The sequence below is a fragment of the Octopus bimaculoides genome, chromosome 5, assembly GCF_046866305.1.
Source record: "Octopus bimaculoides isolate indiv1 chromosome 5, ASM4686630v1, whole genome shotgun sequence".
Taxonomy (NCBI): domain Eukaryota; kingdom Metazoa; phylum Mollusca; class Cephalopoda; order Octopoda; family Octopodidae; genus Octopus; species Octopus bimaculoides.
In genome coordinates this window covers 89025264-89038343 of record NC_142932.1, presented here as the reverse complement: position 1 = coordinate 89038343, position 13080 = coordinate 89025264, and the positions used below count along the sequence as shown (strand labels likewise).

Here is a 13080-nt window from a genome sequence, read left to right as displayed (position 1 = left end):
GAGCCAATGGATAGAAATTAGTACATGTTGGGAAAGGAGAATGGAAGAGTTTACATTAGATTTTCTTTTAGTGACATACAAACAGCTTTATGATACCATCAGGTTTGACATCCTTACATTGTAACAAGAAAAAAAAATCTCTCCACAACAGTTATTTCAAGAAACATACCTCTTGAAGATGACGAGAGTTCCTATTGAAAGGAAAACTTACTAAACATTGTTTAATACCTTCTAAGCTCATGCTAAATATCTTCTAGTTAAAGAATTACCCAAACTAACCAACACTAAAGAAATAATGCTTTTATGTTCTCTGCTCACACAAAACATAATATAGTATATTTGATGTTGCTCTTGAATTTTCCACATTAATCTTTATGAACAACCTACTGCACATTCCCGAAATTACATAAAAATAACAATCATTATCTGTACCATCATCATTATTTTAATGTCTACTTTTCCGTGCTTGCACGAGTTGGATGGAATTTTTTTGTTGACATGGATTTTCTATGCATAGATGCCCTTTCTGTTGTCAACTCCAACTTGTTTCCAGGTAAGGTAATATTTCCCCAATATGATCTGCTGGATGTGTTAAGAAGCTAGTATGATCTGTGAGATGTGTAATGTCAGTGTGCATACATGACAGAGTGTAAGCACCCTGAGAGAAAAGTTGGACATAAGAAGCATCAGACGTGGTGTGCAAGAGAGACGACTGCACTAGTATTGTCATGTGTTATGTATGGATGAGGGCAGCTGTGTGAAGAAGTGAGGGATGAAGTGATGAAGTACGACCTTCGAATGTTGGGCCTCAGAAGCAATGACAAGAGACCGAGACCTTTGGAGATATGCTGTGATTGAGAAGACCGGGCAAGTAAAGTGACACTTCAGCCGTAGCCAATACCAGTGTCACATAACCAGCCCATTAAAAAGTACTCTTGAATTGTCGGGCAATACGCTATGCTTGAGAAGACCTGTTGAGTCAAATGAAATTGTAGTCGTGGCCGAAGCCAGTGCTGCCTGACTGGCACCTGTGCTGGTGGCATGTAATAAGCACCATTCAAGTGTGGGTTGATGCCAGTTCTGGCTGACTGGCTCCCTGTGCTGGTGACACATAAAAAGCATCATCCAAATGTGGTCAATGCCAGTGCCGCCTGACTGGCACCCGTGCTGGGGGCATGTGAAAAGCATCCACTACACACTCGGAGTGGTTGGCATTAGGAAGGGTATCCAGCTGTAGAAACATTGCCAGGTTAGATTGGAGCCTGGTGCAACTTACTGGCTTACCAGTCCTCAGTCAAACCGTCCAACCCATGCCAGCATGGTAAACGGACGTTAAATGATGATGACCATGACCAGACGTGTTTTCATAAAATATTGGAAACGGACACAACTTGTACAACAATGAAACTTGTTTACAGCTATCACATGATGTTAAGGCAAGGAGACAGTAACACACACACACACGCAACAAGCTTCTTTCAGTTTCACTCTACCAAATCCACTTACAAGGCTTTGGTCAGCCTGGCTGTAGTGGATTTGAACTTCAGACCATATGGCTGGAAAGGTATCTTCTTACCATACAGCCACACCGGCATCTATTGATGTATGATGTGAAATTTTACCAATTCTAGAAAAATAAAAAGTTCTAATTTTACAACAATGACTGTGTTAAACAATTCCACCTCCCTATAGAGATCTATACTAATCTTAACTAATATGGAAAAAAAAAAAAAAAGAAGTTATTTAACTCTCCATATATGTACCAATACCTGATTTAATTCTCCCTCACCCCAACAAATACTCACCGAATTGAGCTTCTTGAGAACTTCCATTGAGACAAGCACCGTTCTCTTCTTGATTTGTTGCTGGTAAACAAAGAGTGAACAATAAATTTGAAAATATTTTTGTCTTGATGAAATTTTTGCTTTAGAAATAAATTTACAACAAAATCCATTCTACTTGACCTGATGTGAAACAGTTTGAATTAGTTGTACTGAGCTATTACTGAAATAAAGTTTTCTTGTTGCATTATAAATTATATAGAAAGAAGTTTTTTTTATTCTACTACACCTTAAATTTTCTGTCAACTTTTCAATGTTATACAGAGCTGAATAAGCTTGTAATTGTTTGATATTTGCATATGAACAATTGGAATAAATTTTATTTTTCTACTTTATTTTTCTAGTGTTTCAAACAATTTAGAGGTGAAAAAACAAACATTTAGCATGATGTGTTTTGCCTAGGAGTGAATTTAATGGAGGCAGCACTCTTGCAGACCAATATCTTAATTTTAAAAAAAAAAACCCTCATTGCTTATTCATTAAAAAACAAACTTACAATTTATGACTACTGTCTTGCAATAACTATGGTACAAAGCAAATTTAAAATGCAGAATATTTTTATAAACGAATTCGAAGAAAGAACTTACATCAGATTCCCTAGTAGCTAATGGGGATGAAAATATATAACTAAGACACTGTTTGTAAACCTGAAAGAAAAAAAAAAATGTTATGAAAAATCATTTTGAGGACATGTAGAAAGTTTTGCTATCATCATACAGAATAAGTATTACAACTGCACTTGTTGATCAATAACTCTCTGTGATTAAGTAACAGAGCCAGTTAAAACTGGTACAGTAATGTTTGTGACAGCAGTAATGCTTATAGTTAATACTGCACAAATATGCATGTACGATCATTATTACATCATTAAATGTCCATGTTCTTAATCTTTTGGGTTTTGTGGTACACCGGAGATAAAGAGAAGTAAATTACTGGCACTTTCCATGGGTAAAGTTAAAAGAAACAAGTTTTTAATGTAAAAAATCTTTTTTTAAATAAGAAAACCATTGCTAGCATCATTATCATCATTTACCGTCCGTTTTCCATGTTGGCATGGGTTGAACCGTTTGACAGGAGCTGACCAGCTAAAAGGCTGTTCAGGCTCCCTCTCTGTTTTGCCATAGTTTCTATGGCTGGATGTCCATATAGCAAAACTATAATAGCACTTTTTTCAAGACATTCAAACAATGAAAGAAAAAAAACTTCTCATAGTAGCAGAAAGCCCCAAATTTGTACATGAACGGGTGTTATTTATATTAACCCACAAAGAGTGACCCCACCCCCGAGTTTTAAGCTGGGTTTAAAACTCAGAATACGAAGGGAGGTAATTTATGAAATACATCGATTGCTTTAAAATTAAAAGTGCTGGAATATATGCTTTACAAAGGAATCAACATTGATAATCTTATATCCATTTCATCTAGATAGCATGGGGTTAGATTTTTTTTGGGGGGGGGGGGGATTCAATTAAAAAACAAACAAACCAATAATCAACACCTCCAGTTGAAACAAATCTAAGCCTGAATAGGATATTGATCTATCAACTTTTCCAAGAGGAGAACTATTGCAAGCTATCAAAATACCTGTTGACTCCATAGTGAGCTGTACAGCATTGCAGTATCTACATATGGCTTTTCTGAACCTGGCTATTAAGAGCCATGAATACATTACAGTTATTATCAAATACTTAGTGACCTGAAGTTACTTAGTTTCATCTATTTATGCTATGACTTCCATTTCCACAGAAGTTAATATTGCTCTTTATGCTTCTGGGACAAGTAAACTAGAGCACCAGTCAAGTGTTCAAGAGCCAATCTAACATACTTGTCATCCATCCAAAATATGTGGCCACATGCATATATTAAAATCAGAACATCTCCCATATTTCATTGTCAGTTCAACATGGAATATCAATGGCAAAAATTAAGTAAATAAAAAAATTCAGTCAAAACATGGAAAAAATTTATAATGAAAACTTACATAAACAATTCTGCTGAAATACTTTGACTCCAGCATGGCCCACCATGATTCTGAAAGTAGTTTAATAAAAGAAACTTTGAAATAAACTAAAAGAAGGTATCAAAATACATGCAACTATATTCCTTGTTGTGTGTAAATCTCTGCTGGCTGAGACTAACAAATATACTAACCACTCAATCTTCAATGCTACATGCATAACTTAAACAAATCTTATTCATTTCCATACACAAGATTCTGTTTGAGAGGAAACCCTCAGTATTTTACACACACGTGTTTCTATATGCATTAAAACAGCAAACATTGGTTAATATAGGATACAATTTTATTGATAGCAACTTCGAATTCACTGAGTGGCTTATTCAAAGTGTGAAACGGGGAGATGCAACAGATACTAAGTTATCATAGTATCTGTTGCATCATTCAAATAGGAAGAGGTGTGTTTAGAATCAATAACATTTAATGTCCATTTTCCATGTTGGCATGGGTTGGATGATTTAACAGGATTCAATGAGCTGCAGGACTGCATAAGCTACAGTGTTGGCTTTTGCATGGTTTCTACAGTTGGATGCTCTTCCTAACACCCACCCACCACTTTACAGTGTGTACTGGGTGTTTTTTTTTTTTCATGACACCAGCATGGAGTAACTTGCAAGACAAGAAAAAACAAGAGGGAGCAAACAATCCCTTGCCTGACTGAGTGTGTGTATCTGAGAGGTGGGAGGTGACTTTATGCCAGGCATTTAGAGGCTAAATATGATAGGACAAGTGCAGGTGTCCTATAAAGGAGAAATATGGCTATCCCACATTATATGAAGGTGAGAGTAACTGAAAAGAAGATGGTAATGCTGAGGTGTCAAGCAAACTCTCAAGGTACAAGTGAGTATAAGAGAGAATATGGGGGATTGGGGTAAGGGTAGGTAGGGGAGAAGAGGATGGGTAATTTCATGTGAGTGCAGGAGAAAAGTAACAGGGAGTTAGAGATGGGGACCGAGGAGATGAGTGATGAACAAGGGCAGAGGTGTGATTGATGGGAGATATTAGTATGGAGGAGGGTATAGTGGCAGAGGTAGAAGTAGCTCAGGAAGGAATATAGATGAGAAAGTATGAGGGTGATGTGCAAGGTAATGTACAGTGACAGTGATGGAGGTAAGAAGTACATAAGGGTGGCTATAGTGAGTGGAGGTGATAACAGGGTGGGTGCAATGATGCTGGACATGAGGTATTAAAGATGCAGTGTGATAATAGTGATGATGACAATGCCTTGAATCAACAGTTATGGCAATAGAGGACAAGTAAAGACCATTAAAAAACTAAATGCAACAGAAGAAAGAAGAGTGTTACTAACCGAGGACTCGTAGCGCAGCCCTATCAAGCTGAATCAGCTTCAAACCAAAAGGTGTGATCAAAGTGCCATGACGATGTGGCTGATCCATAAAAGACATCTCAGGTAGAATCAAGTACAACCGGAGAGCTTCCATGTGAGGGGGAGACTTTGGCAACTGGGAGATCAGGTTATTCACTAAATGGTCTAATATCTGTGAATAGATAAATGGACAGTTGATACAGATTGCTGATTAGACAGATAATATCTATTGTTAGAAAATAGGGGGTAGAAAAAAAGAGAGACACACACATACATAGATGGAAAACTAATTGATAAAAAGAGAAACAGAAACAGAAAATGAGGAAGACAGGTAGAAATATATAGTGAGAATGAAAAGGGAAAGAAACAAAGTCAAAGAGGCAGAAAGATAGCGGTAGAAATATAGAGTAGATAGTGAGAGAGAAAAGACTGAATGATCAATGTTGGGCTAGTGATGTAGTAATATGTACTTACACGATTTACTAATTGTTTGTTGTCAAGCTGTGCCAACTCACTGACTTGCTGCCTGACATGTTTCATGTCAACACCACTATTCTTGATGTTACAATGGACATGGTCGCTGCAGGAGAAAAAAAAAGAAAAGAAAAAAGATCACAATACAAACTCAGGTCATCTTTACATTTCCCAAATCTTAAGTTTGACTGCCATAATAGATTCTCTAAATACATTCTCAGAAGTTGAAAGTTTATTTACAACTATTATAACGCATAAAATTCATATTAGAATTTTATGTACAATTAAAAAAAAAATTTTTTATTGGACTTTATTTATTTTTTAACCTTCTGCATGTCTAACAGATTTTTCTAAGTTTGTCTTAAACATCTATATTTGTTTTCAGACTTCTAACTAGCCCTTGTTTCTTACATTCTGAGAATTATAAAGCTTTCTTCTTCTAAATCCCAAGTTACTCTGGTAGTTGAAAAAAAAAAAATGTGGAATGTGTATCATATAACTAGCATGGACAACAGGGAAATATGTCCTATGTATCACATATACACAGAACAAGAAAAGGGTCGAAATTAATAGTAGACGCCCTGAGCCAAGTGCATAAAACTGCTCCATTCCCATTTCACAAGTCAACCCAACACAAATCACTTCATCCATGTCTATACTGCATTCATTTAAAAATGAAAAAGGTCAAGAGTGAACCTTGAATCTATTTAAAAGAAATCAGTATTTTCTAATAGGCTTCATACATCTACTTATTAAATTTCTTTCCATTTGCTTCAGAGTGTTAGTAAAAATGCTTTAAAATATTTCAGTTGTTTATAATTCTGAGTTCATGACTGTGTGGTTGGCAACAGGAAGGGCATCCAGCTATAGGAGATGAGCTTCAACAAATTCCATCTGATTCATGTAAACATGGATAAGTGGACATTAAGGCAATGAGAAGTCCAAATCCTGCTTAGAGTGACTATGCCTTTCATCTTTTTAGAGTTGATGTAATTGACTAGTGACCTCCCCAAAAATTTCTGGCCTTGTGCTTATAATTGAAAGGATTATTATTATTATATAAAAATTATTACATGCTGATTTAGTCAACAGATATTGAACAAATCCCCTCAAATCACAAGCATCTTTCTTAAGATTTTTGCAGAATACAGGATGATACTTCATACAAATCCACAATACAGACCCAAATTCCAGTATCTTTCAGCCTCTTAGGAATCGGGTTAAGCATTATACCAATTACTATAGGGACAATATTCACTAGTGTTTAAGAATTTCTTCATCTCTTTGGTTAGGTTTTGGTATTTCTCTATTTTCTCAATGTAGGATATGAGCTATTCATTCTGTTATATCTCCACTCTTACAAATATGTGAGCCTTGTGCCAGTGTAAGAAAACATAATTACAAATATCCTAGACCACATTCCTGGTTCCTCTTCTACTCACCTTGTACCTTGAGGGTCCACCTAGGCATCTCATCACCATTATTTTTATCTCTTTCCAGTTCCACCCAATCACTCTTACCTTCTCTTCTAAAATGTGAATAGTCATGTAGCTCCTCTATAACAAGAAACCTGTTCTGCTCTGGCCCCTTCTCTCATACTTTAACCCTTCATCTCCCAGCATAGAGCGGTTCCTTTGGGGTTCATAGTCTTGCAAGTTGCATGGTGACCTCACTAGTGCTGGTGGCATGAAAAAAGCACCCAGTACATGCTGTAAAATGATTGGCATCCAGCTGTAGAAACCATGCCAAAGCAGACATTGGAGCACAATGCAGTCCTTGGACCCCTTGGATCCTGTCAAACTGTCCAACCCATGCCAGCATGGAACATGGATATTAAATGATGATGATCATGATGAACTGTATAAATAAAAGAAATATGGAAAAAAAAAAATGTCAACAAATTATAATTTTTTGTCTGCGCATATCAAATCTCTCCATTATTTCTCAAATCACCCAAACAAGGGGTTTGGGAAGCTGAAATTGTATGCGAGACCAGATAAAAAAATTGATTTGCAAAATTGAAAATGGTATAATTCACAGAAAACTTCAGACAGGTGTTGTGATGAGGATACTTGTGCTGTCAATGTCAACAAATGAGAATAAAAGCTAAAGATGTCCGACAACTCAACAATAGCTGTTTAACCGAAGGTCAGCTCTAATCTATCATACCCATGACCAGCCTTCCAGCTGTGTCGATCCAGAACTTTTATAAAGACAAAACTGCCCAATGTGCGACTGGATGGAGATTTGACTACTGTTACTAACAAATTAAATGACCAAGCAGAAGCTACCTTGTTGACTCCTAACTTTACAGAGAAACAGAAAAAATGGTGAAAATGAATGTGTATACTCACTTATGTAAGAATGATCCATTTAAACAAGAAGCAGAGGAGAATACTTTTTCTATTCTTCTGTTAAAGACAAAAGAAAGACACAATACATAGTTGTCTCATCCTTAATTCTGTTTAAATAAACTCAAATTTCTAAAGGAATCTATCCCCACCCGCCAAAAAAGCAATTAGCTTATTAATAACAGAAAGCATGAAAAAAAAAGAAATGATGTAATGTATAAAGGGTTGGACTAGTTGTTCATAGTTTGTGAGTCAAATTCACTGTAAGTATATTGTTTCTATTTTATTTGACACTGCATCACTTCACCTTTATGTCAAGAGTCTCTTTCAAATCATCTTCAGGTAGAGATTTATTTCTCATTTGCCTAACAACATGACACTTAGAGTTAAGCAGTAGCTTTTAAATGATGCTCATTAAAGCTTGGGTGGTATTTTAACTGACATAGTTCTAAGTTAAATGGAATATATAGATAAAGAAGACATCTAAATGTAAAGGTTTTTTAGCCATTCTTCTGTCTTCACAGCTTGAAGTATCATGACTTTCCATTTATATGGTTCAGTAGGTAGAATACATGTGTGACATATAAGTGCACAAACACACATAGAAGACTCTCTACATTATAAATTTAGTTATAATACCACTGTTTTACAGTTACAGCCCTAAACACTCACATGTGCACACAGTTACAACCAAAAATGTTCACATAAATACAACAAACAAATGAAAGCAAAAAGAAATGGAAGAAAACAACTGAAAAAAAAAAGGGGTGGGTGAAAGAAAAGAAAGAGTGTAACAAACATTAAAAACCCAACAAGCAAAAAATATAATGAATACTAACTCTAATAAATCCTGAGATGGCTGCTCATCTTCTGAAATACTATACATTTCTTCAAAGAGAGCCTGAGTACAGGTGAGAGGTTGCTGTTCACAAATGGATTCCCGGAAATCTTCAGCTGCTACATTTTCCTGGGACAAGAGAGGGTTCTGATCAGTATGATGGCAATAATGTTGTTATGCATAACAATACATGGGTGTGTTGATTTTAATGAAACTTGGACAAATATTGATAGAAGTTGTGGCAGTAGTAGTGCTGAATAATAAACCCCAGTATGCTGGTTATTAGTATAGAAAGGTAATTGGAATAACTGAACACAATAAGCAGCACAAAAAAAAAAAAAATCTCTGAAAAGTCAGAAATCAATTCTTCTCATATCACAAACTAATTTAACAAATTTTACTGTACATAGAAAAGCCTAGTACAACACTGTGCTGTAGTCCTTAAAAGGTACAAGCTTATTTTCTTACTACAATCTGCTTTTGTGTACCCATTTCTGGTATAATAACTACCCCACAACTCAATGATCTGTAGTTAGAGGTCATCAACTAATAACAACAACAAATTATTTTTGGTGTGAAGGAAAAATACCTTAAAGGCATTGCCTAAATTATGTATGAAGATAATAAAAATAGGATTAAAATTGTCAATGGATATATCTTCCATCATTTTCGACTTATTCTATTCAGTGCAGGCAATTGCAAAGGAATTCGGGTCTAAAAGAATCTGGTTCTCATTTCAGATTGTTCAAAACATGAAAAAGAATGAGGAACTAATTTGTAGTAAGTACCACAAAAGCCCAACAGCATCAGATGTCTAGCCACATAGCGTACTTTCATATAAAGGCTATCTGAAGCAAAGTTAGCCCTCCTACTCCTATTACTATATCAGTGAAACATGTAAAAATGACATACTCACCTGTACAGGGGAACACACTACAAGACAATGGTCACCACCAGAATAAACCCTTTTTACAGACAACTCAGCCAATGTTTGTAAATCTGGATTTTCATCACAATCTGTTTCCATTCGTTCTGGTAGCTTGGTTGCAAAGAATGGGGTTGCTATAGGAAATGGATTGCTGCGGTTGTTTGTAGTGCCTAACCCCAACTGACCACTTCCACCAAGTCCAAAAGCATACAGTTTACTACTCGTTGATGCATAGGCTAATGTATGATTCCTGTCAAAAGAAATAACAAAAACAAAATTGTACCAATACATATACACACACAGCCACACTCTTGTGGAGTATGAACTTTTCTTTTAAACACATATTGAAAACACAACTGTGCTTCAAGTTTATCTTCTAGTAAGGATTTTTCATAATTCTCTTAGTCCTTTCTTTAAACAATAGATCCATCAACACAACCAGAAATTCCTTATCTTATCTTTTGGATAAAATGATTTTCGTAACTGCTTTTATAGTTATTGTTATAGAGGTAAGAATTAGGAGAATTATTGTCTGTTCTCAACAACATGAGTAGTACTGGCCTGTGGTACTGAGAGTTAAGAGGATTTTGTTCATTGAAAGGTGAATGTCTTGGCCATGGATACGATACAATATGGTTGGTAGAATAAACTGCAGACCTTTCAGCTGGTTAGTTTACTACATACTCTATTAAAACTATCCATCATCTTTATAATGTACTAGCAGTAAAACCCATTGTTGATCGGGTAATTGCTTTTACTGTTTATCAGGAGCCACATTGAAAATATTATTATATGTACAATTTACTCCTCCTGTATATATGTATTTTTAGAAGAGAAAACCATATAATAATTGAAGTAGAAGAAAGATCAATATCATACATGAATTTGTATTTGTTTATCATATGACAATAACAAGTGAGTTGTGTTATTTTATCTATCTATACAGTAATGGCAATGATGTAATATTCTTATAAGAGAAAAACATGTAATAACTGAAGTAGAAAAAAGATCATTCTTATACATGAAATTCTGTTTGTTTATTACAAGAAAATAGTTCAGCTGATTGATGTCTTGGAAGCCTTGATCTCATATTTGTTCAAAGTTGAAGTGTTTTCACCTGATGCCATAATACAGAAGACTTTATTGAAGCATTGAGCTCATCCACTTTTGTTCCTCCTGGAACAACTGGTAGTGTTTGTCGGAATCTCATGACAACAAAACTGATATTTCCCATCATTGGTATTGCAATTTCTAATGTCTTGTAATGTTCTGTCAACAGCTTCAAAAGCCTTTTTGTAGGCCATGGTATATTTGTCCCAGACTATTAAGCGACATCTTTGTATTAGTTCACCCATTGCAGAATTTTTAGATACATTACAAACTGGATCTTGTTTGTTAGATAGACCTAAAGGTAACTGGAATGTTGAATGGGCAGTCCTACCTCTGGGTAGTAAGATTGCTGCAATCCCAGAAGTAGCAGTAGCTAAAGCTATTTTATTTTCTTCACGAACTTTAGCCAGGAGTTAATTACAAATGTTTTCCCCAGTACCTCCTGGAGTATCTAAGAAATAAAGTCCTCCTGTGTTATTGTTAATACTTTCTAGGACAGTGGAATATGCATGATGTTGATCATGTGGAAGCTTGGGAAGATTATCATTTATGTATATGGTCGGTTCATCCTTATCATAGGAAATTTCTCTCATTATTTCAGTGGACAGAGTATTAAGATCCCCTCTATTAGTTAGTGGGAGATATAAATTTTGTATAGGTTCACTTCCCATGGAAATAATTTGATCTTCTATTTCAATCAAAGCTACATCGTATATAGCATCAGTGACACCAATATCTTGCACAGGATTATTGAACTGAAGTTGGTGCTTGAAATCCTCAGCAAGATCATTTCTGAACATATTCCACAGTTGAACAATTTTTGAGAATAACAGTAAAAAGACATTTTTAAAGTCTTAGGTGTTTTTGATATGAAGCCTCTTCTAATGTAGCTTCCCATTGCTGATCATTTGCAAGCAAACCTAATTTGAAACATGCTTCTCGATATGTTCTGCAAATCTAACCATCAACTTGTTTTAAACTTTTCCATGAAGTTGGTCCTCTGTTTACATGAAAAAGCATTCTGAGATGAAAGCATTCATTTTGGTTAGGATGTACAGTATATAATCTACCAATTGTTGTTCCAAACTTAATACCAGAATGACCTTGAACCTTTGTGCCTATTTTGCGTCTGTTCCATATATTATTACGCCATGTGTAATAAGAAAGAGAGGGAAAAAGGAAGAGTGAGAGAGAAAGAAAGAGAGGAAAAATAGATAGAGAAGAAAATCATAGAGATAGTGTCTGGTTTTAGTTTCACTTTGCAGGATAAACAGAAACAGAATCTCTTTGAAGTAGCATGGCAAAGTTTTAGTTTCACTTTGCAGGACAAACAAAGAGACAAAATCTCTTTGAAGTAGCATGGCAGAGAGACAGACAGAGAATATAGACGGGGAGAGAGAATAGAGGAGACATAGAAAGAAAATCATAGAGAGATAGTGTCTGGTTTTAGTTCCACTTTGTGGGACAAACAGACAGAATCCTTCTTTTATATATATATATATAACAATTCTGTTAAATTCAGAGACAAGTTCAATTTGGATGGAAAGCTCAGTAACTGATATGATTGATTCTGAAGGACAGGATGTAAAGGTCACAAATTATAATAACACACATGCATTTACTGTGATGATTAGATTGTTAAGTAGCTTTTATCAAAAGGTACAATGCTTGCCATCACACATGACTCAGAAGGTCAGAAAGAAAGAATACAGAAACTCATACATTTTGAAACAGGGAAGCATTCCAATACAGCAATAAAGCTAGACCCTCAAAGACCAACAAGAAAGAAGATGAAAATGGCATCACCAGACATACTAATGAGAGACATTTTCTTTTGATGGTTGTTAGTGTTACAGACATGTCTTTAAATGAATAATTAGAAAAGGTACGCAGGAGCCAAAGTATAAAAAGATTAACACAGACAAAAGTGATCCTTTTATAAACTACAAAATCTCAAACATGGGACAAATATTTCACTGGGTCAGATGCTAAACTAGAAAATGTAGATAACATCAGATAAAAGAATAACAAAGACGACTGAAGCAAAGAAACAATTTTTACCTGCCACATGCTATCTGTGTAATTGTTGTACCCATTAGTTCCATTACCATTTTTGGCATGATTTCACTGTGTGTGGTGCCATGGCCTAACTGACCATAGCCACCAGCACCAAATGTGTAGACACCACCTTCCTG

General features: G+C 35.5%; 1 protein-coding gene across 5 annotated transcripts in view; it reads right to left on the bottom strand.

Annotated features, from left to right (window-relative positions):
* Nucleotides 1-13080, bottom strand: part of LOC106869128 (putative E3 ubiquitin-protein ligase HERC4) — a 100472-nt gene that overhangs the window by 16566 nt on the left and 70826 nt on the right. For all 5 annotated transcript variants that reach the window (XM_014914692.3, XM_014914691.3, XM_014914693.3 and 2 more), the window contains exons 8-16: nucleotides 12947-13077; nucleotides 9764-10025; nucleotides 8849-8976; nucleotides 8013-8069; nucleotides 5659-5764; nucleotides 5167-5356; nucleotides 3822-3871; nucleotides 2429-2488; nucleotides 1806-1865 (exon numbers count right to left, since the gene is read on the bottom strand). In XM_014914692.3, coding sequence (XP_014770178.1) covers nucleotides 1806-1865; nucleotides 2429-2488; nucleotides 3822-3871; nucleotides 5167-5356; nucleotides 5659-5764; nucleotides 8013-8069; nucleotides 8849-8976; nucleotides 9764-10025; nucleotides 12947-13077 — 1044 coding nt within the window. The remainder of the gene's footprint in view (nucleotides 1-1805; nucleotides 1866-2428; nucleotides 2489-3821; nucleotides 3872-5166; nucleotides 5357-5658; nucleotides 5765-8012; nucleotides 8070-8848; nucleotides 8977-9763; nucleotides 10026-12946; nucleotides 13078-13080) is intronic.